Source organism: Puntigrus tetrazona, chromosome 9 (assembly GCF_018831695.1).
Source record: "Puntigrus tetrazona isolate hp1 chromosome 9, ASM1883169v1, whole genome shotgun sequence".
Lineage (NCBI taxonomy): Eukaryota > Metazoa > Chordata > Actinopteri > Cypriniformes > Cyprinidae > Puntigrus > Puntigrus tetrazona.
This window is the reverse complement of record NC_056707.1, coordinates 15,656,119-15,680,930: the sequence shown is the minus strand read 5'-3', so window position 1 is coordinate 15,680,930 and position 24,812 is coordinate 15,656,119. Positions and strand designations below refer to the sequence as shown.

General features: G+C 38.0%; 1 protein-coding gene across 3 annotated transcripts; it reads left to right on the top strand.

The window, feature by feature from the left end:
* The first annotated feature begins 91 nt into the window (after positions 1-91).
* Positions 92-23,417, top strand: ankrd44 (ankyrin repeat domain 44). 3 transcript variants are annotated; one of them, XM_043249079.1, is made up of 28 exons: positions 92-520; positions 7,029-7,112; positions 7,904-7,982; positions 8,265-8,335; positions 8,522-8,722; positions 9,465-9,552; positions 9,977-10,119; positions 10,220-10,432; positions 10,514-10,592; positions 10,683-10,797; positions 10,877-10,959; positions 11,923-12,040; positions 12,340-12,408; positions 12,875-13,015; positions 14,662-14,727; positions 15,779-15,890; positions 16,193-16,264; positions 17,240-17,441; positions 17,523-17,610; positions 17,988-18,105; positions 18,186-18,405; positions 18,493-18,580; positions 18,662-18,745; positions 19,285-19,430; positions 19,542-19,624; positions 20,051-20,130; positions 20,352-20,443; positions 20,750-23,417. In XM_043249079.1, exons 1-28 carry the CDS (start codon positions 494-496, stop codon positions 20,992-20,994), a joined length of 3,207 nt encoding a protein of 1,068 aa, XP_043105014.1. In that variant the 5' UTR covers positions 92-493; the 3' UTR covers positions 20,995-23,417. The 3 variants fall into 3 exon arrangements, with proteins under 3 accessions (XP_043105014.1, XP_043105016.1, XP_043105017.1); XM_043249081.1 differs by having other exon boundaries at positions 93-520; positions 11,977-12,040; XM_043249082.1 differs by having other exon boundaries at positions 93-520; positions 20,847-23,417.
* The last annotated feature ends 1,395 nt before the right edge of the window (positions 23,418-24,812 follow it).

The window sequence follows — 24,812 nt, the reverse complement described above, 5'->3', positions numbered from 1 at the left end:
CATAAGCCACGCCTTCGCCATAGTAGGATCGCGAAATCAGCGAGGGGGGAAGCGTACAAAAAACGCTGACTTCCTGTATTTTCCTATAACGAATGAATACATTACGCAGAACATAAGCGAGAGGGATATAATATCTGAAAACGGTATCGCTGTGGATGCCACTGCTGTAAATGCGGATTGTTTACAGCAGCCCTCGCATCCTTTCCTCCCTCCCCTTTTCCTCTTTCCCGGAGCGCCGGAGCGCTGGTGGCGAGGCAGCGGCTAAAGCAGCCGCCGCTGACCGAAGATAGCGCCTGCAGAGCCGGCCACGGCCGACACATCACCCCGGGCCCCTGGAGGGTGCGATCCGGAGCAAAGCAGGAAGCAAGCTTTTGATGCCACATCATTGTGCAGCATCGTTCTTCCGTGAAGAAAAGCGCACAGCCACTTCTGGATTTTATTAATCTTCACCTCCAGGTCTTTTCAGGAGTTTGGATGTGCAGTTTCACATGATATGGCTGTTCTTAAACTAGTCGACCAGGTAATTGCACACTTTTTTTTTAATGCATGTTTTTGTTTTTGCGAAATGATCAGTTTATTTGGAGGATGGTATGCTGTTTGGATGAAATTGAGGAATTGGCACAATGTTACGTTAAATGCCATTTTCAATGAATGCACAAAATACGTGATGCTCCATATATGGTTGCAACTGAAACTGCATGATGTATGTGCAGCATATGTATCGCATATTAAACATTCATTACAGCACATGCAAGTGTGTTTAATATGCTCGTGCCTGTTTTGGCTGTCACGCATTTTCCTTAAACGACACCATATATCTTGTTGGAAGATCTCTCGTTTTCTTTTCGGTCAGAAACAGCTACTTGTGCAATTTGTTCAAGGCGTGAATCTGATTATACTTTGGAAATGATTTATAAGTAGGTCTTATAATTAATATTACGTGTTTCACCCACACCGGTGTAAGAATGCCTTTTATATTACAGTGAGATAAAGTAGTGTAACAAAGTGATTGTTGTTATCATTTATTGCATAGTTGGTGTAAGGAAAACGATCTGCTTTCATCTAGAAAGAACAAACTTCCTGCTCTCTCTTGGAGTGTGCATGATGCTGATGTTGAAATGGCTCCTAAATCTAATCCGCACACCATTACAAGTTTTGAAGAGAAAACATACCAAATTCATATCATTATCAGCACACCTAGTCAGATTTATGTTTTAACTGACTAGCATAATTTGCATACCAACATATGGTTGAGCTCCACCCAGTTAAAACTCAGATAGCCAAGTTCCTTTTCTCACAGACATCATTGTTGTTCACTTATTTGAAACTTTTTTTTATGACAGTGACAATAATTTAGTTTCGCACTAGCTTTTGTGCTTGCAATGTAGTTTTTCTAGTTAGTAAAAGATTGAATATGTTGCGATTTTTTTTTTTTTTTTTTTTTTTTATGTTTCTGCTTACTTCACAAACTTGAAATGATACGTTACATCTTTTGATACTTGTCACTTCCACTAATAATTAGTTTAGTTTTCATTTTTTCAGTAGAGGAGACACGTATTTCCCTAATGGTCATGTGATGCACTCGTATCTAGACACAATTGCAAATGTTCTAGGAAGTTGTCCTTGCAACAAGTAACTCAATGTCTATCAGGGACCCAGTGGACAATGTCAGGGTCGAATTGTATTTTTTTTTTTTTTTTACAGCTGTGAGACTGTAGAGACTAAAAAGGTCTTTACTAAATCTTTGCACACTACATGGTTGAAGCAATGTTTTTTGTTCAAACAAGTGCAGCCATTGACAGCTTTATGTTGTTGATTGCCACAGTAAATGCCAACACGTCCCTAAATTTGTGTACAGTAAATGCATTTGTAAAAAGGGCAGTAGATTCCAGAGGCCTTAGTGTGCAGCTCATATCTTAAATAGAGCATTTAATTTTTTTTTCATAGAAAATGTGTTTATGCAAATGCACTTAAGATATTAGTTTTTCTCATTTAATTTATTCATTTTTCATAAACTATTTTTCTAAAATAAAAATGTCATTAAATTCAGTAATGTTAAATATTTAGTTTTTCTCATAATTTATTCTTTGTCCTAAAATTTTTCTAAAATAAAAAAATTGTAAAAGAACATTCTCAATTATTAAATTAAATTAAATTATTAAAAAATTAAGTATTAAGTATTTCATAAATACTTTTTAAACAATTAATTTTAGTAAAATGATGATATAAGGCCAATTATTTAATTTTAGAGAGAAAACTATTCATTTATTTTGCAGTTATAATAATATGAAATGGTATATTTTCCTTTCACAAGAAATATACTTAAAAATATACAGCTGCCTCTAGTGAGGTCCCTCACAAGGGGGATCCCATTTGGGCGTCCTTAGGAGAAAGTTTAACATTAATATTTAGTGGTGGGACTACTGTTCTAAGTACTTTGTGCTTCAGGTATACCACAACAATTTATTGAAGTAAGTGGATTTTTCTCTGTCGTGACAGGATTTGAAAAATTGGATAACACTTTAACACATAGCCTATTTAGAAAATTTAAAATTCATTAATTTAGCAGACACTTTGTCCAAAGCAGCCTACAAATGAGGAACATCACATGCTGTTGTAAACAGTTTGTATTTTAACATTGATCCTGACGCAGTTTCTTGCCCCTTAAAAGTGCATTAATGTAAACGCGTGTCTTCTTTGTTTTTATAGACCAAGGCAAAAGTTGAAATTATTTTCGGTGTGGTATTTAACGCCATGCCCCAAAAAGTTTTTCTTGCATTAAACCCAGGATATTTATTTAGCAGAAGTTAATATGTGACACTAAGTGTTCTGAGTGCGGTAATGTTTACGGTCATTTTGGTCTTGTGTACAGTTTGATTTCCATACTTTGCCCCAAAGAGGAAAGAACAGGAAGTTGTTGAATCTCAACATTCCCCTCTCATGCTTTTTCGTAGTCTCAGAGGGTTACATGACACAAGTTCAGAGCAGCCGAGAGGGAGGAAATAGAGGATAGTGTGTTTACGGCGTATACACCAGCATCGTAAAGCTTAAGAAAGCAATGTTAAGATTATTTCATTTTATATGAGTTATTGACGACACACATCTTCACCAAACGCAACATAAACGTTGAATCAGATTATTTGCAGGATGTAAATCATGCAGAATTGTGACGTGAAAGCAATAGATCTTTGTTTTGATGGAAGTAGATCTCAATGTGAATTTGCAGTGGGATGTTTTTAGTTTCTGCAGTCTGTAGTTTCACCTGAAGATCAAAAAAAATAAATACAAATAAAACCTATAATGCACAAATTTCCATTTCATGCTCACTTTAAACATCCGGGGGAAAATGCTGTCACAAGGAACTAGATTTCAATTTCGCAGTTCATTTATTGTGCGACATCAGCAGTTCCTCATTTTAGACCCATGATTCTTAAGGAGTCGGTCTGCTTTGTTTTGAAGAGTCTGCGGTGCTACAGTTGTCAAAAGTGTAGAAAACCCAGTCTTCATTGGCTAGGAAGAAAGTTTGGCTCACTTCTATTGGCCGTAGTGATAGACAAGGGGACGGGGAGTTGGGGGGAGGAGGTCGTGTAGCCTAATGCATGTCAACAATGGCTTCAGTGTTTGAGAGTTTGGCTTTGGCATGGAGCGGCACTGGGAGGTCGGGGAATGTCCTCATTTGTGATGAGCTGCGTTCTGATCCTTGCTTGTGCCAGCGCTCAGCAATCTCGTCCCCGAGCTTTGCGGTGCCGTAACACAGACAGCACTGTTGTCACCAGCTGTTGTGTTCTCTTTCCAGTGAGAGATGAGCCGTGTGGCTGTGCCTGCGGTCAAGACAGAGGCAATATCTTATAGTCGAGAGAATTCAACATTGTGTCCTCATAGATTCAGTTCTCTCATAAAAGAGCTCAATAAGGATGGCCCGGTGCCATTGTGAGAGAGTTTAGGGACATTTCTATGATCTTGTGCGTGTGTGTGATTTTTATTTGCCTTGCAAATGTAAACATTTGGTTGTCCAGTAATTTATTGAATGTTGTTGTTGTTCTGCTGATTTAAAGTATGTCACCAAGAGAAGAAATCGTGGGGGTTCACTGGTGAACTAATTATCAAAAATAATTTTTATATGAAAACCTCTAAGAAAGTATAATAGCTCAGAATGTGCTCAGGAGATGTTTCACATTGGACTTGTTTTATCTCAAATGTCTTGAGAAAAATAAAAGGAAACAAGTGAACTGAGACACACTGTAGATGTAGTAAATGTAGTAAAAGATTTTGCAACAAGTTTGTCACGCAAATTCTCACCAACAGAAAGCTGCTTTGTTTAAAAGTGTTTCATACAACACTACACTGCTGACGGTGGCGTCACAATCCACAGAAATAGCTCTCTAATGAAGCACCTGAAGCATTCAGAACAAAAAAATAGATATATTTTTACATTGCTTGGTAAACTGGTAAACAATTTTGCTTAATTTTGCTAAAATGTTTGAGGTCGTATTCAAACATGTGACAAATTAATCTTTATTTGCAAAATTTGTCTTGACAACATTTTATGAATCTCTAGTAGATGATTTTTGTCATATCAGTCGACATTGATCATGATAAATGTCAAGTCTGAAAGTGCCCATATTATGCCATTTTTAAGGCTTATAATATTCTTTTGGGAGTCTCATGCAATAGGTTTACATGCATGCAAAGTAAAAAAAAATGCTTTTGTTTTCTCAAAACACGCATTTAATAACCTCATTTTCCATTTCTCAAAAGATTTGTTCGAAGCAGGTCTAAGAAGCCTCTCTGAAGCCCTCTTTTCCATGTGCCTACTTTTTGCTGATTGGTCAAATTGCTCAGTCTGTTCTTATTGGTCTACTGCATACAACGCTTCATAAATAGGCCCATTGCCGTAGTTTTGAACGCACAATGGAAATATGAGCATCAATTACTTATACTTACAGTTTGTGGTTCAGTGAAGCCGCTGGTCCAAATAAACTGCTCACTCAAGCATGTTTCAAAAGCAAGCATTTTGTGTATCTCGTGATAAACTCCCTGAGATTAGAGAAGCAAAATTATGTATTTATGAGCGGGGTCAAGTTGTTCGCGGCCGACCAATGTAGAAAATGGGCGGAAATTTCACACATGATGTGAATGGAAGTGGGATTTGAATTAGTAAAGACTCATTTAGGGAGTTGATTCTTTATTTGGGGAGAGAATAACTTTATTTATTTATGTAATACATCAATTATATTCACATACAGCATTATTACACACTTTATGAAAGGCAAATATGGAAATGGCATAATAGGGCTCTTTAACAAAATGCATTTCTTAATTTTTTTGCATGTTCTAATGTGTGATATTAATTTGAGATAATAGTTTGAACTACAAAGAAATAAACAGTCCCTGCGACACGGTTCGAATGACTTGCACTATTTCGTTCTGCTGTTGGCGCATAAACATCAGCCCATATCGTACATTTATCGACAAAGTTTCCATTAGCTCTCTTTTTAATTTCATTGCTGTATAGTGGAAACAACTGAGATTATACGAGGTCTCATTTATTATAAGATGTTGTTTTTTCAGAAAGCTAAGTTACTTGAAATGACTAACAAAAAATGAATGATGGCTTGTGGCAAATTGGCACAGCAGAGATCTTTTTTATGGATGATGAAATGAGTTTGAAGTGAGTGGGTGTGAGATGGCCTGTTTCTGCTGCTGAAAATAGAGCAGATCTCAACAACACATCTCCTGTTGTCTCTACACAGAGAGTTTGTTTGTATGTGTGCGTATTAAAGAGAAAGTCATAGTGAAAGAAGCTATTCTTAGAAACATATTTGGAAATGACAGAAAAATGTATTCATGGTTTTCAGAAAACATAAACCTTTCTTCACAAAAAAGCCATAATGTGACTTTATTACAGCTGTAAATTCATATAGGGTTTACAAAGTACGCTGATATACCTGTTAGACGTTAAAAGTCCATCCCCAATTACAATCTCTGTCTTTACTGTTGAACCATGTGTGTTCATTTGCATGTTGGCCTGCCTGCATGTGTTCTGTTGTATAGCGGAAGTGAAAATGCTTTCCACGCTTCCTCTGTGTCGCTTCTGAGAAGGTGAAAAAGAGCAACAGGAAGTGAGATGTGGGGGTTACTGCAGATAGAGACACTGGAAGTTTAGATGCAGCCAAGTTTGGCTCAAACCACCTCGGTGTTGTTATGCTTCTCTAATCCCACGCATGTGTCGGATTATCGTGGTTTTCAATGCGCTGCCATGTAAATATATGAAGCTTGGCACTTGAATTTCGGAAAATAGCTGGCAAAATACAGTTTATAAATATATTTGGCATTAGTTGAGTGATCAGTTGCTGCATAAACGAGGACTGAAGATGATAATTACATAGAGGAAACATGACTTTAATGACCACAGTGTGTGGTATATGCAAACTGCAAAGCTTCCTTGGGGCTCTTTGGGCCTCGATTTGGCCTCCCTCTAATGACGCCATTTCATGGAAATGGTGAAGGCTGTGTGGTTTTGCAGCTTGGTTGTCTGATTTGTTGAGAAACTGATTCAATGACAAAATTATATCCAAAGATACAGGACAAGGTTTATGTAATCAGCACAAGGATAATGTAGATTCTTGTAATGATGATGAAAATGTGGTGCTTGCCTGTGCATAATTTGCCACCACAGTGCTATGGTTGCCAGTACGTTGGTGTATAGTTGCAAAAGTGTTCTGGGTGGTTTTAGTGTGTTCCTATGCGGTTGCTATTGTGTTCATCTGTGGTTTCTTGGGTGTTCTGGGTGGGTGCTAGCATTTGGGATTTGTTCAGATCTGTTACCCTAAAGGTGCAGTACCATTAGAGAAAAAAGGTCTATCTGTAGTGTAGCAATGTATGAAACTCAACCCCAAACCACCAAAGTATATTTACCAACCTGAACTACAAAATGACAATGAAAAATCAGTTTATTTAAGTTTGAGCAGTAGCATCACTGATGCTTCATGCTTTTATTCTTTAAAATAATCTCTTATTTTTCACAGCCACCCCTCGTCCAAGCCATCTTTAATGGAGACCCCGATGAGATTCGTGTGCTCATATGTAAATCAGAAGACGTCAATGCACTGGTATGGAGTTTCTTTTATTCTTCTTCTCACACGACTATATCTCATCTCTTTGTTTCCTGCAGCACAACAGTTGAGGAATCCCATGAACGAAAGCCAGAGATTTATATTCATTTGTCTCAGTAAATGCAACAGGACACAAAACAGTTTTCAGGGCCATTCTTCTTCCAGAATATTTATTTATTCAACTTGTCTCACTGTGTCCGCCCTAATGGCTCCAGCAAGAATTAGCTGTCTGTCTGAATGCTTTATGTAGAGCCGCTGGTCAAAGTCATAATTTCAGGCTGCATGTGCAAACAGGTCCAGACAATGGACACGTTGAGATGTCACCATCGCAACTGTGTGTGTGAGCACATTAGTACACACTGACATGCTCTTTTGTTGTGAATCACTGGCAATGATGGACAATCAGCATATTGCATTCAGAAGTGACCAATTCTCTGACCAATTCCTTTGCAATCCAAAGTGGGACTTTTTTTGATTAAAAATAATGAAATCTGTTGTAAAAACCACATTAAATGGTTTGACAGACACAATTGTCTTTGAAAGTGTTGATGTAGCCTATTTCCTGTTAAAACAGGAAGTTGGGGTGAGACACATCAAAGGGCTCATCCTTTTTTTTTTTATCAGCCAACAGCCTTTTTTTATACTACAGTTGTCAAATTAACATTTGTTACAAGCATATAGATGCGGCAAAGCTAATAGACATGATTTAATTTAATTTTTAACAGTGTTTCCATTCTCTCTGTCCATGTGTCTGACTCTGACAGCTGTTTTTTTTTATTTTCTCTCAGGATGCTGAGAAGCGAGCTCCTCTTCATGCAGCAGCCTTCCTCGGAGATGCTGAGATCACAGAGCTCCTCATTGTGTCAGGTAGAACTGCTCTCTTTTTCTCCCCTTTCCCACCTCCCTACCTTTACGGCATCTCATATAAAATATATGCACGCCCAAAACCCAGTATAATTAACCCAAAAATAAGTATTACAATTTATGCATGTCATTCCAAATCCATGTGTTTTTTTAATATGTCATGGAATGTAAAGGTTGATTTTAAATGATGACAGAATTTTAATTTTTCAGGTGTACTACCCCTTTACAACTACACACATAGCCCTAGATTTATTAAGGTTTTTATTGTTTGATGTTTCTTCATAGGGGCGCGGGTCAATGCCAAAGACAACATGTGGTTGACTCCACTCCACAGGGCAGTGGCATCACGTAGCGAGGTAGGATTAGTTGTTAAACACGCATTCGCTTTTGAACAATACAGATGTTGTGTAGCGTTTTCACACAGCAGGATGCCTTTAAAACTATGCTAATTTTATGCGGCAGCTCCTGTCTGATTATAATAGGATTTTTCCAACGCTGGATATACGTAATATAGTTAATCGTTTTGTTTTGTACACATCTAGGAGGCCGTTCGCGTGTTGATCCGTCATTCTGCTGACGTTAACGCACGGGATAAGAACTGGCAGACTCCGTTGCATGTTGCTGCCGCCAACAAGGCCCTGCGCTGCGCAGAGGTCATCATCCCGCTCCTGAGCAGCGTCAATGTTTCAGATCGCGGGGGACGCACCGCCCTGCACCACGCTGCCCTTAATGGGCACACAGAGGTACTGCAAGTTCAAACCAAACTTTTTTACTTGCCACATACATCAGTACTGCAGAACCCCACACGTGACAAATAAATAAAAAGTTAATTATTACTATTTATTAATGCGTTTCATTAAATTATAACCACACATTAAAAATTTATTTGTAAGTTTTAGTAAATCGTGGCTACATTGTCCTAATTCATTGTCGGGTTTTCATTAAAAAAAAAAAAAAGAATAAATTAGTACAAAAAAAGCTCAATTTACAGAAATAAGGGAACACAGTCATTATTTGTGGGAATAATTTTTTCATTTGTTTTCATAATTACAATAAAAAAGAGGGTGAATAATAATTGTGGCCACAGTTATGGTTATAGCAACTACTATGTATAAAGCAAGAGAACAAATTCTTGATTCTTAGGAGTGCATTGTTATGTCGTGGCTTCAATAAATGTGTTTTTGTGTTTGCGCCAATCATATTATATTTCACTGCTGTTTAGTGCAATAAGTGCTGCAGTTTCGAAGACTGAGACCTGCATTGTCAACCTTGAAATTTGCAGAATGCAGAATGGTTTAAAAAGTCATTATATAAACTGTGACAAACACGAAGCACACAATAAGAGCTTCAGGAGACCTATAATTACTGACGCAATATTGACTCATGCTTTACTGCTTATTGAGATGAATACAAGCTTTTTCTCCTCTATTTCTCCATCTTTTTTTCCATTATTACTGTTATTCACGTTCCACTTTCTCTCTTTAGATGGTTAGCCTTCTTCTGGCCAAGGGTGCCAATATCAATGCCTTTGACAAGAAAGACTGCCGTGCACTGCACTGGGCGGCATATATGGGTAAGGGAACAATCCTATAAAAACTGTGACCGGTGTGCCTTTTTCCAATGAAACACAAAAGGAGTTGTTCACCCTGCTTCCATTTCAATACAAATAAAAATAGGACATAAATCAAATTAGCCCATGCTAATTTGAATGTAAGATATGTATAATCTGCTTGAGATTTGCAAAAAACACTGCTTTAAGACCTGTTCACAACAAGCACAATAACTATAAAGATAACAATAAAGATATAATTCTAAAAATTTTTCTCAAAATATTTTTTTCACTCAAAAGTATCATATGGCTTATTCTAAGACTTATGTTAAGTCATATATAATAGTTTTATAGTGCTTTTTGAGTCATAAGGGTTTGAGGGAGAGTAACTAACAGAATTTTAATTTTGTGAACTGGTGTTTATGAGCTTTTCTTTATACTTTTGCAGGTCACTTAGATGTAGTGTGTTTACTGGTGAGTCAAGGGGCTGAGATCAGCTCCAAGGACAAAAGAGGATACACACCTCTACATGCTGCTGCTTCCAACGGTCAGATTGCTGTGGTGAAACACTTGCTCAGTCTGGCTGTAGAGGTACCCAGGATGCAAATAGATACATATAATGAAGTGAACATGAACATGAACATGAACATCTAGTTTGAGCTCAATATTATATTATATGCTTTACTCTTAGATAGATGAAGCCAATGCCTTTGGGAACACCGCGCTGCATGTGGCCTGCTTTAATGGACAAGATGCAGTAGTCAGTGAGCTGATCGATTACGGTGCTAATGTCAGTCAGCCGAATAACAAGGGCTTCACACCTCTGCACTTCGCTGCAGCTTCCACTCACGGTGCCCTGTGTCTGGAGTTCCTGGTCAACAGCGGAGCTGATGTCAATGTCCAAGTATGTCTATCTAGAACAAAACATTGACAGACAGTGGAAATTTTGATTTGTGTTACTAATAATTTCCTGATGTTTCCTCAGAGTCGCGATGGGAAAAGCCCTCTTCATCTGACAGCAGTTCATGGACGATTCACACGCTCTCAGACGCTCATCCAAAACGGTAAAGCTGTTTTTAGATTGCTAAAAGTCTACGGTTAGCCTGTGACTGATTTGCATGTACTTTGAGTACAAATGTGTGTTTCTGATACAGGTGGAGAGATTGACTGTGTTGATAAGGATGGAAACACTCCCCTTCATGTTGCTGCTCGATACGGACATGAACTTTTAATAAACACTCTAATCACAAGCGGAGCTGACTGCACCAGGTTTGACTCTGTCTTTGGATCCTTATTAAAAATCTTGGTAAATCATCATTTCTCTGATATGCTCTTTCTTTCTCTGCAGAAGAGGAATACATGGCATGTTTCCTTTACATCTGGCCGCTCTGAATGCTCATGCCGACTGCTGCCGAAAGCTTCTTTCCTCAGGTACCAGCTTCTCCACCGAATCAAGCTACAGTCGCACTACCTTAATGAAACAAATCATGCTGAGCCGAAACTTTTAAATGGTAGTTTATGTTTAAATTATTTTCTGACTTGTAGAGACAATTGGATCACAAATCACACCGGTTGTAGGGTACTTTGGGCTCTCATTGCTCCAGTTTCCTTAGAAAAGCTTTCACATCCACACTGAGTAATTTGACGTGACATGTTGTGTAAATCAACAGTTCCTGACCTTACTGAGTCTCTTGTGTCTAAATGGGAGAAAATCCCTGCAGCCATGTTCCATCATCTAGTAAAAAACCTTCCCGGAAATCTGGAAGTTGTTACGACAACAACAGAAAAACATGGTTTTGAAATAAAATAGTCAGTATGCACTTGGTATGGTCCGCATACTTGACATACCCTTAAAGTTTATGAGACTCGGACAACTATCTCTTTAAAAACGACTATTTCAAAAATGACTGCTTATATTTGAAGGAAGCTTTTCCATCCACTCTTACTTCTGTAATTAGTTTAACTTTATTTATAGATCTTCTGTCTCTGAATTGATGAGCATGAATTATCCTCATGTCTCTTTGCTTAGGTCTGGCATGCCCTTATCTTTCCGCTTTCTTCACTCTGATTCTTGATTGTGGGTTTGTTTTATTAGAATGTATATAGATGCTATATCTGTACTTTTACATTGTTTTTCATTTGTGTTTTCACATTTGTTAGCGACGTGTTTGTCTTGTCTATCCTAAGTGCACTGTCTTTGTTTATCCTGAACTAACATCCTTTCTCTCTGTCTCTCTTTCTCTCATACTGTCTCTTTTTTGGACTCCTGTCCCCCCCCGTGTCATTCTTTCCCCTCCTGCGGTCTGACACTGTGGCTGTCTGCGTTTGGGTGTGGGGGCACTTTCCTCTTCCATGCATTGCATCCTTTCTTCCCATACTTCCATTCCTCTACAGGACGGAGGTATAGCATAATGTGCCCTCTCAGTAATGACTCGGTCCTGTCTGCAGGCTTCCAAATCGATACTCCAGACAACCTGGGGAGGACGTGTCTGCATGCCGCAGCTGCAGGCGGGTGAGTCAAGTCTGTCTTGCAGATCTGGATTTTGCCTGTTGGGTGGCATGAAAAATATGTGCTGGTGTTTGCTTAACTTTTAAAAAAGAATAGAATTCTATAAAATCAAAGCAAAAAATATATAAATACCTTGTGGTGTATACACAAATAAAATAAGCAACACAGCACAAAAACTAACGTCTGGCTTATGACTACCTTGTTGTCTACTGTTCAGACAAATGCCGTTGTTGTCAGAGCTGTTGTCTGTCCGCATACCAGCTTATGGCAAGATATTTTTTGTCTCTCAATCTCTCTGTCAGTAATGTGGAGTGTGTGAAGCTATTACTCAGCAGTGGAGCTGATCATAACCGCAGAGACAAACATGGAAGGTGAGTTTTTGGGAAACGCAAGACCTGTACGTCAGGATAATCGTCCAGAACTTTGACATTGACAGTATACACATCTGTTCTATTTAGTTCATTCACAATCAGTGGGTGAATTTTCTTGAAATTCGCAATTTTTCTTCAAATCAAATCAAATTAAAATGTATTTATAAAACACTGTGAAAACAACACGATCACTGTGCTGTAAAAAGCTTGCTAAAAAACATAAATATAAGAAAAAAATATAAAAAGTGGAAAAAAAAATCAATTAAAAATCAAAAAAACGCTACCAATATGTTTTCTAAAGATTTGTAAAGCATTAAGTCAAAATAATGTTTACATTTTTATGCTTTATTAAGCGCCGGCTTAATGAAAAACGTTATCTTCATTTTGCCGTATAGTAACAATTCAACCACATATATTCAGATTAAATTTTATTTTTATGTTGATCATGTCTAAATGTTGTTGACAGGACCCCTCTCCACTATGCGGCAGCTAGTCGACACTTTCAGTGCCTGGAGACTTTGGTGTCCTGCGGTACCTGCATTAATGCCACTGACCAGTGGGGGCGCTCTGCTGTGCACTACGCTGCTGCTTCTGACCTGGACAGGAGGTACACAACATTCACACTAGGGCTGCCACCTAATAGTTGACTAACTGTTAGTCGACGAGGAGAGGCTTGGATGAAAAATTGGATGAAAATTGTATCAGTTGCTTAGTCTCAGAAAAAGTGAAGTCACGCAGTCTGTGACGGACAAACCGTTAATGCTCACTGCAGACATTAAAATACCTAAATGAAACTCTGTAAGGCTATACTTGCTATACAAATATTCTCAGATTATGTAGACCAATCAGTATGAAACATAAATACAGGTTCATCACTGCTGTGGGGAGAAAAACTCACTTCATCTCTGAAGCCAAACAAAAAAGCACTAGTTTTCAGTACATATCAAAATGTTAAAGGTAATAATAACGCCGTTTAATCTGTAAATTTCTACCTGCTGCTCTATCATTTTGAATTCACTAGCAACTAAGGTGTACCAGTTCTAATGCAATGGCAAAAGTTTGAGCAAAACATGCTAACTACTGTTTTTGGGTGACGAGCAGAGTACACTATTCAGAATCCCAGCCTCAGAAGAGAAAACAGAACAATGTAACTTGTGTGTTTTAAATATAAATTTGTTTGTGTATGAGAACTTAATTTAGTACTCACATGCTGTGACAGCCGCTTTCTGTCCCGGTGCTTTGGTTGTATCAACTTAGAAAACTGTATATTGGTTTAAACTGATATGGTTTAAAATGCATGGTTTAAAATGATTTCAATGCGCTAAACATTATAATCAGAACCAGAACAGATGTTTTTAGCAGGTACGAGCTGTAACGACGCAGCTCTCTTTCGTTAATAGGGGGTGGGGAGGAAAAGCTCATTTGCATTTAAAGAAACGGGCACAGAGAAACAGTGTTTCTGCTTCCATAGCCATAGCCATTTTAAATTTCTGTACAAAAGTAAACATAATAATAAATATTGCATTGTTTAATAGATTAACAGACTTATATTGGAGCAGGACATTGCAAGGGTTTCAATGGAAAGCTGCAGCTCGTAAGTCTAAACTATCTTTCACCCTAATCGTCCTTTTAGCTGTGGGATGATTGGATAAAAAAGTTCACTATCCCCACGTGAGTAGTATGGAGCTAGTTGTGGCCAAACAACATGTAATCGACCGTCGTAAATGCACGTCTAACCCAATTAAGTGATACAGTCATAGGCAGCTGTAGTCCTACAGCAGGTGAAATTGAGTGCAGTGCCAGTCCTCGTCTCCAGAGACTGCTAGCAGCTACACTAACACATATATCTGTGTTACCATGGCAACCACAGGCTATTTTTAAGTCCCCTGTCATTGGGATAGTTTATGTGCAAAGACAGGGGGTTGACGTCAATGCGATATGGCATACGGAAACACCTTTGTGCTAAGTTTAATTGGATTTGCTGCCAGTATTCACCAGCAGAGAAAATTTTGTGAATGAATAATAAGATGTAGTAAGATGTGCATAACTTTTTTCTGACAAGGTACAACATACTTATTGCACAATACATATATTATTAATAAACTATTGATTTGTATAAACCTATACTCATGTATTTATTAATTACTAATATTAATTTTTTACAACTTTGTTTTGTATTAAATGTTGAGAGTTATTGTTGAGTAGGAAGCCTCTGCCCATGAGATATGTGAGGTGTGTGTGATTTCTCTGCAGGCGGCGTGTGGTCCTGGAACCAGAGAGTGACGGAGTTCAAGCTGAGAGGGAGAAGGAGGCAGCTCTGTGAGTTCTAGAGCGGACCACGTCTGCTCAGCTTCAATTCTGTGTCCCCCCTCCTTGTCTCACCGTCACTCGTGCTGTCTACGTGTGTGCTGCTCTGATGCCAAAACATTGGGTGTTTGTGTCTGTGTGCGTCTGTAACCTCATCATTTCATGTCTGGAACAACCTAAGTGTTTTTTCTCTCTCTCCACTTCTACAGTAGCGCATATACTGTATATATATAATTTTTTGTGCTGTTAAAATTACTCACGATTAATAGCATTCAAAAATGTTTACATAATATATGTGTACTTTGTATATTTATTATGAATATATAAATTTACACACACACAGTATATATTTTGAAAATAGGTACATTTATTTACATGCACATATTTATATTCATATGTGACCCTGTACTGCAAAACCGATCTTAAGTAGCGTGGATATATGTGTAGCAATAGCTAAAAATGCACTGTATGGTATAGATTTTTCTTTTATGCCAAAAAGCGTTTGGATGTTAAGTAAAGATCATGTTCCATGAAGACATTTAGTAAATTTCCTACTAGAAATATATTAAAACTTTATTATTAATGTGCATCGCTAAGGACATTATTTGTACAACTTTAAAGATGATTTTCTCAATATTTAGATTTTTTGTTTCTCACCTTCCAGATATTAAAATAGTTTTATCTCTGCTAAATATAGTCCTATCCTGACAAACCATACATCAGTGGAAAGATTATTTATTCAGTTTCAGATTCTGAAAAATTCACACTTAAGACTTTGTGGTCCAGGGTCCTATATAATTTATACATAAATATATTTGATATATAAACACACTTATTATATATAAACAACTTTTTTTCTAAAATATCCATGTGAGGGTATTTATATATACACAATACATATACACAGTACACACACATATATTATATGCACAACATTTTTTTTTATTTTTTGAACGATTAATCATTAGACAGCACTACATTTACATGATTTTTTCTTGCACTTTCTATGGTTTCATTTTTTATTGTATGTGTGTTTGATCATTATTTATATTTGTGTGTGCAGGTGTCTTGAGTTCCTGTTGCAGAATGGTGCTGGCCCATCACTCAAAGATAAACAAGGCTACAGTGCTGTTCATTATGCTGCAGCTTACGGCCACAGACACTGTCTGAAACTGGTGAGGACACAAATGTGTCCAGTGAGTGCCTCAGGGCACTTCCTCCATCTGCACTCTGCTGCCACAACTACATTAGATTAAAATGTGTAACCGAACATGCAAATTAATTTAGACCAGTTTGCGGTTTCTTTCATGTATCGTAAAATGAAACGCTTGCTAATGCCTGCAGCATGTTGTGTGCCACATGCTGGTGCAGTGCGTATGTTTATAGTGCAATAATGATTGGGTCCCAGTTTAATTCAGAATGGCTTTTGATTGTGTTTAATGAGAACAGCTGTAATTTATATTCAATCTGATTTCAGCTTTTGGACAGAGATGAGAGCCAACAAGATGAGATGGAGAACAGCCAAACCAGAAGCCCACTGCATCTAGCCGTGAGTTCAGACAGACACCTTTATAACCACATAACAACATGCTAAATAAGTCATGTCAAGTCTGCTTTATTGTCAATTATTCCACGCATACAGCACATACAAACAGAATTGATGATAAAATGGGTTACTCTCGGACCCTAGGTGAATATAGGTAACACTGACAGTACAATATAAAATTACAGATAAATAAAAAAAATGTATAGGTCCTCTGTGATGTGAACACCCAGGAACTGAGTGCTGTTCACACTCTCCACAACTGCATTGTTTGTTGGTCAGAGGAGCATGCTGAGTGTTCAATCTCCTGAAGTCAACAACAATCTCCTTCGCCTTCTCCACATTCAGAATGAGATTGTTGTCTTTGCACCAATCCGGCCAGGCGGCTCACCTCGCTCTTGTAGTTTGTCTCATCTCTGTTGCTAATGAGACCCACCACAGTTGGGTCATCTGCAAACTTGATGAGAAGGTTGGAGATGTGTGATGGAGTGCATATATCATAACACTCATTATAACACTTACCTTATCGATAGAATACCACAAAACCAGTCATAAGTAGCATGAGTGTATTTGTATCAATAGCCAACAATGCATTGTACGGGTGAAAAATGCTAAAAAAAAAATCATTAGGATATTAAGTAAAGAGCATGTTCCATTAAGGTATTTTGTAAATTTTCTACCTTAAATATATCAAAACTTTTGATTTGTAATATGCATTGCTAAGGACTTAATTTGGACTTTCTCAATATTTCTATTGTTCTTCCATCCTCAGATTCTAGATTTTGAATATTTCAATTATTGTCCTATCCTACAAACCATATATAAATTAAATGTTTAATTTTGATCCTTATGACTGATTAAGTGGTCAAGGGTCACATATATCAATTTTTCTTACCATCCTGAAGCCAACTTTTACATAGGAAAGCAGCTTACATGTTTTTTTGAAACTCTTACAGTTGATCTATATATGTTTGTTTCCAGGCATACCATGGTCACGCACAAGCTCTAGAAGTGCTCTTGGAGGGTCACTGTGAGGTGGATCAGGGTGATGAGGTGGGTCGGACTCCACTGGCACTCGCCTCCCTCAGGGGCCACACTGACTGCTCTCTCACGCTTCTGAATCACGGGGCCTCGCCAAGAAGCAAAGATACTATTCGAGGACGAACACCAATCCACCTCGCAGGTATTACACCAGTTTGTGCTGCAAATAGCGCAGTTTTCTTTTTTTTGCAGGATTTTTTTATGCACTCTTGTTTGTTTCCAGTAATGAATGGTCATACATCTTGTGTGCGCCTCCTGCTGGAAGACTCTGATAATGCAGATCTGGTAGATACAGCGGACTCTCAGGGACAGTGAGTATTTCATTTAATAGCTTTCTTTACTTTCTTGCTTTTCAGCAGTTTTTGTGCTGCAAACTACGGGTGTTGTAGCTTGGCAAGCTGAAATAATTGACTGTAGTCAAATAAATCTAAAACAAAGTAAAACTGGTACACATAAAAAAAAATGTAGCTGACTATATTTCATTGTTTTTTTAATTATTATGAAAGTAATTAATTTTCTACAATAAATAAATGTTGAGGATCTCAATTAGTTTGTCATAATTAAACATGAACATGTCGTATGAATACTAACAATGAATTGAATAAATAAATAAACTTCCCCAAAGTGCATGGGTACAAGTATCAGCTGTTTTAAATTAATTATCTAAACTTGCACTTTGTGTTTGCAGGACCCCTCTAATGCTGGCAGTAATTGGGGGTCATGTGGATGCTGTGTCTCTTCTATTGGAGCGCGAGGCCAGTGTGGACTTGGCTGATCATCAGGGTCTGACCGGTCTGCACCTGGGGGTGAGTTTTCTGATCTTGTCAAACGTATTCAAGTGCAAGATGTACCAGAGCTTTTTTTTTAAGCTCTCTCGCTCTCTCAGCTCTTGTGTGGACAGGAGGAATGTGTTCAGTCACTGTTGGAGCTGGAGGCATCCGTGCTGCTGGGGGACTCCAGGGGTCGGACAGCAATCCACTTGGCTGCAGCGAGAGGTCACGCTTCCTGGTTGAGCGAATTACTCAATATTGCATGTTCTGAACCCCCGATACCTCCATTACGAGACAACCATGGATACACACCCTTACACTGGGCCTGTTACTACGGTTGGTTTCAACGGTCTCCGTTAAGAGTTTAAAAAGATGCTTTTATTTATCAGTTAACTGAATGTAGCTTGTGTGTCTGTCTCATAGGTCACGATGGTTGTGTCGAGGTCTTACTCGAACAAAGAGATTTCCATCACTTCGATGGGAACCCCTTCACCCCGCTGCATTGTGCTGTGTATGTCTGCTGTGATATTGTTTTTTTTTTTTTGCACTTTTTTCTTTTCTTATAATTTGTCTGTCTCTGAATTTCCTGCAGGGTCAATGACCATGAGACCTGTGCCAATATTTTATTAGAAGCCATGGGAACAAAGATCGTAACTTGCAAAGACTCCAAGGGCAGGTTAGTTTGGTATATGTGAAAGAGAAAACAGTATTTAATTTTTTTTACTTGCTAAATTTATTAGGATGAATAAGTAGAGATGTTACGTGAAGATATTTTGTACATTTTCTATCATAAATATGTCAAAACTGAGTTTTTGATTAGTAATATGCACTGCTAAGAACTAAAGGTGATTTTTTTTTTCAGTGTATTTATAGTTTGATCTCGGTCACATATTGTCCAATTCTAATAAACCATACACCATACATGTAAAGCTTATTTATTCAGATTTCCTATGAGGTGTAAAAAAAAAAAACATCATGGACTAGGTCACACACACACATTGATATAAATATTACACATTATATAATATTATTATTCTTATTACAAATGATTAAGATACTAAGAAACTAAGACACATCTCAGAACTTGAGAGGAACAAACCTTAAAATACACCTCACCCCAGTTGTTTAAGGCCATTACTGATTTGGCTAGGAACAGTTAAGCTCAGAACTATCAATGAAACAGTTTATTAAAAAACTGCTGTCCCTCAATATTAGGACACCTCTCCATGCAGCTGCATTTGCTGGCCACATAGACTGTGTTCAGCTGCTTCTGGCCCATAATGCATCTGTGGATGACATTGACCAATCAGGGTGCAGTGCCCTGATTATGGCAGCGGAGAAAGGAAGAGTCGAAGTTGTAGGTTTGTATACCCAATTTGTTTTATTGAATTATGTCTCTGTTCATTTGTATAAGTATGAAAATGTGCTCAACTGAATGCACTTATGTAAAATGTGGCGTGTGTTTTAAACAGAGGCTCTACTTACTAGTGCCAATGTGAACCTCAGTCTGACTGACCAGAAGGGCAATACAGCGCTCCATCTAGCCTGCAGTAACGTAAGTATAGCCCATTGCATGTCAAGGCCATCAGTCTCTATGATTTCAATTTTATTTTAATAATTTGTTCTAATCAAAATTTGTCAAAATGCCATTATTATTGTACCCTTTACTTTGTTTGTTATATATTTATTTTTTATTTTGGGAAGAAATTATAAATTATTATATAATTAATTTATTATTTTATATATATATATATATATATATATATATATATATATATATATATTTTTTTTTTTTTTTTTTTTTAATTGGCCTTATTTAAAAACAGTGTTACAATTTCCACATTTTAAGAAGTGCAGACATGCATATTTCAAATTGTGGCAGATATAAAATCTCACACAGCAAACCGTATTTTTGAAAATGTATAACTTGAGGTCTCCTTAAAGATGATTTTCCTGTTCTTTCTTCTTGCTCTCTATCCAGGGAATGGAGGAATGTGCATTGCTCATTCTTGGAAAACTTCCAGACTCTGCCCTCGTCGCTACAAACACTGCACTGCAAACGTGAGATGCAGTATAGTACATATTTTATTCACATTCATGCATTTGGCAGATGCCTTTATCCAAAACAACATGCACTGCTTTGCATTTAAGGAGGAACACTCTTGATTTGTTCATGCATTCCCTGGGATTCAAACCAGTGACCTTGACTTTGCTAGGGCCCTGCTCTTATGCATTATTTTAGAAGCAATTTTTGCTCACATGTTTCTCGTTTACTTCCTCAGACCTCTTCATTTGGCTGCTCGCAGCGGGATGAAGCAGACAGTGCAAGAGCTGCTCTCTCGTGGGGCCAGTGTTCAAGTGCTAGATGAGAATGGTGCGTCTTCCTGAAACTAAAATCTCAGCTTGTTTGGTTTCACGTTGTCAGTGTATGTGCATCTCTCTGTCTGTCTGAAAGTTGTGGCCGTGTTTCATAGCTTTTACGATGTCACGTGTGTCCCCTTTTGCGCCCTGACCATGTGTCCGGCTGCCTATCTAGTGGGGCACTAATGGAATGCCGCTTTCGTCCACTGCCTCTCCACCATTGTCCCTTTGTTCCGCTGCTCCATCCCTCCTTTTACCTCTTTCTGCTTTCCTGTCCCCTTTCCTGTCTCTCTCGCTCTTTGGCTGTCTTTCCCCGCAGGTCTCACCCCTGCTCTGGCTTGCGCTCCCAGCAGGGAAGTGGCTGACTGCCTGGCTCTCATTCTGGCTACCATGATGCCTTTCTGCTCCCCTTGCAGCTCTGGAGCTCCTTCGCCAGGCTCCCTGCTGAAATCTTTGCCCCGCCAGGCCAAGAGCCCCCAAGGCCCCCGCAGTCCAAGGGACCCCTCCGGCCCCTCCAGTGAGGGCACGACCACCGAAAACGACTCAGACTCAGAGACATTTTGACCCCGGCTCCTTTTAAATGCGCCGGTCGTAGTTTTGAACCTTACAGAAGTTGTACAGATTTTTGATTATGGAGCTCAGCCTCTATAACAAGAGATTATGACATATAGCACACACGGTACGCTTTTGTTCTGACACATTTGTTTGCACAGGAGATTTTTTCGAAAGCCATTTTAATCACTTTAACACAGGTTGATTGATGTTGGATTGCCAAATGTCGACTGACTTCTCACACTTGAACGATGATGATGTAATGTGCGGAGTGGTGTGTCTTGATCTGTGGATTTTTGAAAGCACAAACCCTGTGGAAGAACAAGGTGAAGTCACCCTCATTTCACCCATGTTGTCACTGTGGGACCAATCAGGAAACAAGAAATCACATTTTTGGAACAACAGGGGGAATTGGTGTCACTGTTACCAACCTCACTTAATATTTATTTGTAAGAAAGGTTGGAATACACCACACAACTTTTCCACAGATTTTTGCCCTGATTTTTGCATCGCAGATTTGACATCTCGCACGTTTCCGTGTAATTTTGTTGTGTTCGAACGACTTGAAATTCTAATGGTGTGTGATTATCAGCCATTTAAAAATGTTTTGAGATTGGAAAAGTTGCGTAGTGTATTTCAGTTTTAAGACTAGTTAGACTTAATGTGAAATGATGAAAAATGCAACACAAGTTCTGCATTTCCGAAGTCGTACTTTACACATTATATCTGACATGTGAATAGAAGGCTCTTAAGATTCATATTGCAAAAAGAGCACTTTTATTCCATTGAGAAAACTAAATTTCTAGGCCTTGATGGTCTAAACTTGCGTTTGACGCTTTTGGAGAGTGACACTTTGCCACTCGGTTCCTTCTCAGACATAGAGACAGTGTTCAAATAATACTTCTATTCAGGTTGAATTTTAAATTCTAGTGAGAGAGCGTAGCATGTCATGTCAACCAGGATGTTTTCAAGCCTGTACCGATATTTATTAACATTTAGATAACAATGGTACTACAGTTGTATGCACTTACGTATAGGAGTAAATGGGTGTCTGAAGGAATAGTTCACCTGTAGATTATAATTCTGCCATTGTTTACTCGTGTCATTGTTTTTTGTGGAACACAAAAGTAAAATTATTGGAGAATCTTAATGTGGCTCTTTCCACACACCGATGCTATCGTCTGCCAAGCTCCAAAAATGACAAATAAATACCTCCAAAAGAGCTACGTACTGTATTCTTCTGCAGTCATAGAAAGCTTTGTGTGAGAAAGAGGCCAAATGTAAGGCTGTAATCCACTGATTATATTTCCCCTCCGTGAGCTGTTAGTGAAATGAACAGAATTGTGAACAAATCAACCAATTTATCAAAAAGAACCAATTCAAAAGAATGATTTGTTCAGTAATTGGACTGGTCCCAGCATGTAACAGCTCACCGAAGATAAGTTTATCAGTGAATAATAACTTAAATTTTAGCCTGTTCCTCACATAAAACTATTATATTGCATCAACAGACTTTTTCTTTTGTGTCCCATGAACAGAAGCGGAAAGAGCAGCGGTTTGAAGTAATATGAGAGCAAGTAAACAATGACAGATTTGTGAATTTGAGGTAAACTGTTTGTTTAAAAATGGATCTAGGACTATAATTAATAATAAATATCACAGTCTTCTTCATTCTTTCCTTCTGAAATAATTTTCACTTGCACTGGTTGAATATCAATCCTTTTTGAACACAGATTTCTAAATATGCTTTGGGGGAGTGTTTGCAAGTCTGTTTCTTTGCTTTTGATTTTAATTATTTGATTCTTGCTTCAAAGGACTGAGAGCTTTCAGCGAAGACGGTGTTTTAATATCTCGCCAGTGAGAAACTTTCCAAAACAAATTTAAAATGAAAATGTAAACCACCATTTGTCTGTTTGCCTTTGTCCACAATGTGCCAGTTTCTCCACCGTGTCCAGTGCCTTGTTCTGCATTTTCAGAGTTTGTTAGATCACGTCAGTATTTGTTTGTATGTATGTAGTGAAGCGTAATGGAAGTCTGAAAATGTGAAGATAAGTCTGGGTCACACCTGCCAATCGTAAGCCGATGTTTTTTTGTTTTTTTTACCAAGTCCTGATGTTTGTGCCTACGAGTGTGTGATTTACAATAGAAAACAGTCTTTGTACATATCAGCTCATGGACATTATCATCACCAGAGCAAAACTTGCACACAACTGTCTTATAAAGGAAGCACATGGTTGAATTCTTTTCATAAATGAGATGGATTGTGAGTGAAAGGATGCAGAAGAATGAGTCAAACAGTATTATAACAGAAAAAAAAGCTTTGAAATGTGTGACAATCTAGATTACGGTTTCCTCCATTCCAATGTTGAAGGTTCTTTGTCGGCTCAAGTTTCTTTTATAAAATTGTACGACTATTATATAAAATGTTTTAACAACGTTTTGTGTAGTCTGTTTTCTTATCCATTTGAAAATCAATTTATTACAAAAATTAAAAGTACAGACCTGTTTTCTTCCTGATTATCAAAAGTCTTTTTAATGATGTCTTTTTAGAAAGCTGGACTCTGTATGTGTACTGCATGTGTACAAAAAAAAGAGAAAGAATATAAAAAAAAACTATTGTATAAAAATCATTTTGCATTTACTTTTTTTTTTTTTTATTGTATAGTAGTTGACATACCAATGTGTCCTATGGTATGACAGAAAAAAACACATTGCAGATATTCCGCTCATGCTATTTGCAGCTCTAAGAATGAAGATACATAAGTTAAGTTTTTTTTAACATCTTTACTGTCACACCATAGAACACCGTCCAGTTTTTATTTTTAACTATATATATTGTGACGAGTCGGCTGCTCCTCCCCTTGATTGTCATCATCACCCCGTCCTTTGTTCGCCGCCCTTCACCAGGCTCCCGACGGGAGTGGGCGTGTCTGAGAGGAGGGGCGTGGTATTGGACAGGTCTGGCGGCGTGTGACGAGGCACACCTGAAGTGGATTGAGCCTCGTCACCGCTGCCGTTAAATAGCGCGCCTCTCCTCGAGAGACCGGTCTCTTCCTCCGTGCATGCACGAAAGGAATTATGCAAGAAATTGAAGTCACTAGTCTTTCAGTATCTAAAAGCAGCCATAACTACCTATCCTAGGTCAATATGCTAATTTGGTGAAAAAGTTTTCCCTGTTGCAAAGCGAGGACTATTAGGAAATATGTATTTATATACATAAAACCTGAAATTTAATCTTAGAAGATTCATGTTCCGGCCTCGACACGTCCTTGCTGAAAAACAAAACAGCTTAACGACCAGCTAGAACCATCTTAGGCTGGTTGGCTAGTTTAAGCTGGTCTTTCAGCCTGGCTAGGCTGGATTTAGCTGGTCGTTTCAGCCTGACCAGCTAAGATTAGTTTTTTTTTGTTTTTTTGTTTTTTGGGGTGAAGTCTAGTCTAGGTGAGTTTGATGAAGGGACCTAAATATAGCAATTTTCTTTAGAACTATTTTATTAGGGGTTACATTTTACCTTTACTCACTTTTAGGTGTTCAGTCTACATCCTACAATTTCAAATTGATATAGCAACTATATTTTAATAGTCTTTTAGAAGAACATTAAACAGCTGTGGTAACATCATTATTATTATGCCACAGTCTTCAAATTAATGATCTTATTATCTAAAGGATGAGAGAAATCATGGTTAGCTATTTGTGAAAAGTGATAAAAATTGTTTGTTTGCCTCCAAATCATCTCCGTCATAATTAGTTTTTTTAGGTAGATCTCTTTTTCAAATATATATATATATTTCATTGTGCTTTAGGGAACTGTGAGTTATAGTAATTCAGTC

Excerpts from the sequence above, each read along its gene's own strand:
- ankrd44 (XM_043249079.1), top strand. The coding sequence starts at position 494 with ATGGCTGTTCTTAAACTAGTCGACCAG. Across the intron at positions 8,723-9,464 it reads CCCTTAATGGGCACACAGAG|ATGGTTAGCCTTCTTCTGGC; the intron begins GTACTGCAAGTT and ends TTCTCTCTTTAG. Across the intron at positions 18,746-19,284 it reads TGCAAAGACTCCAAGGGCAG|GACACCTCTCCATGCAGCTG; the intron begins GTTAGTTTGGTA and ends CCTCAATATTAG.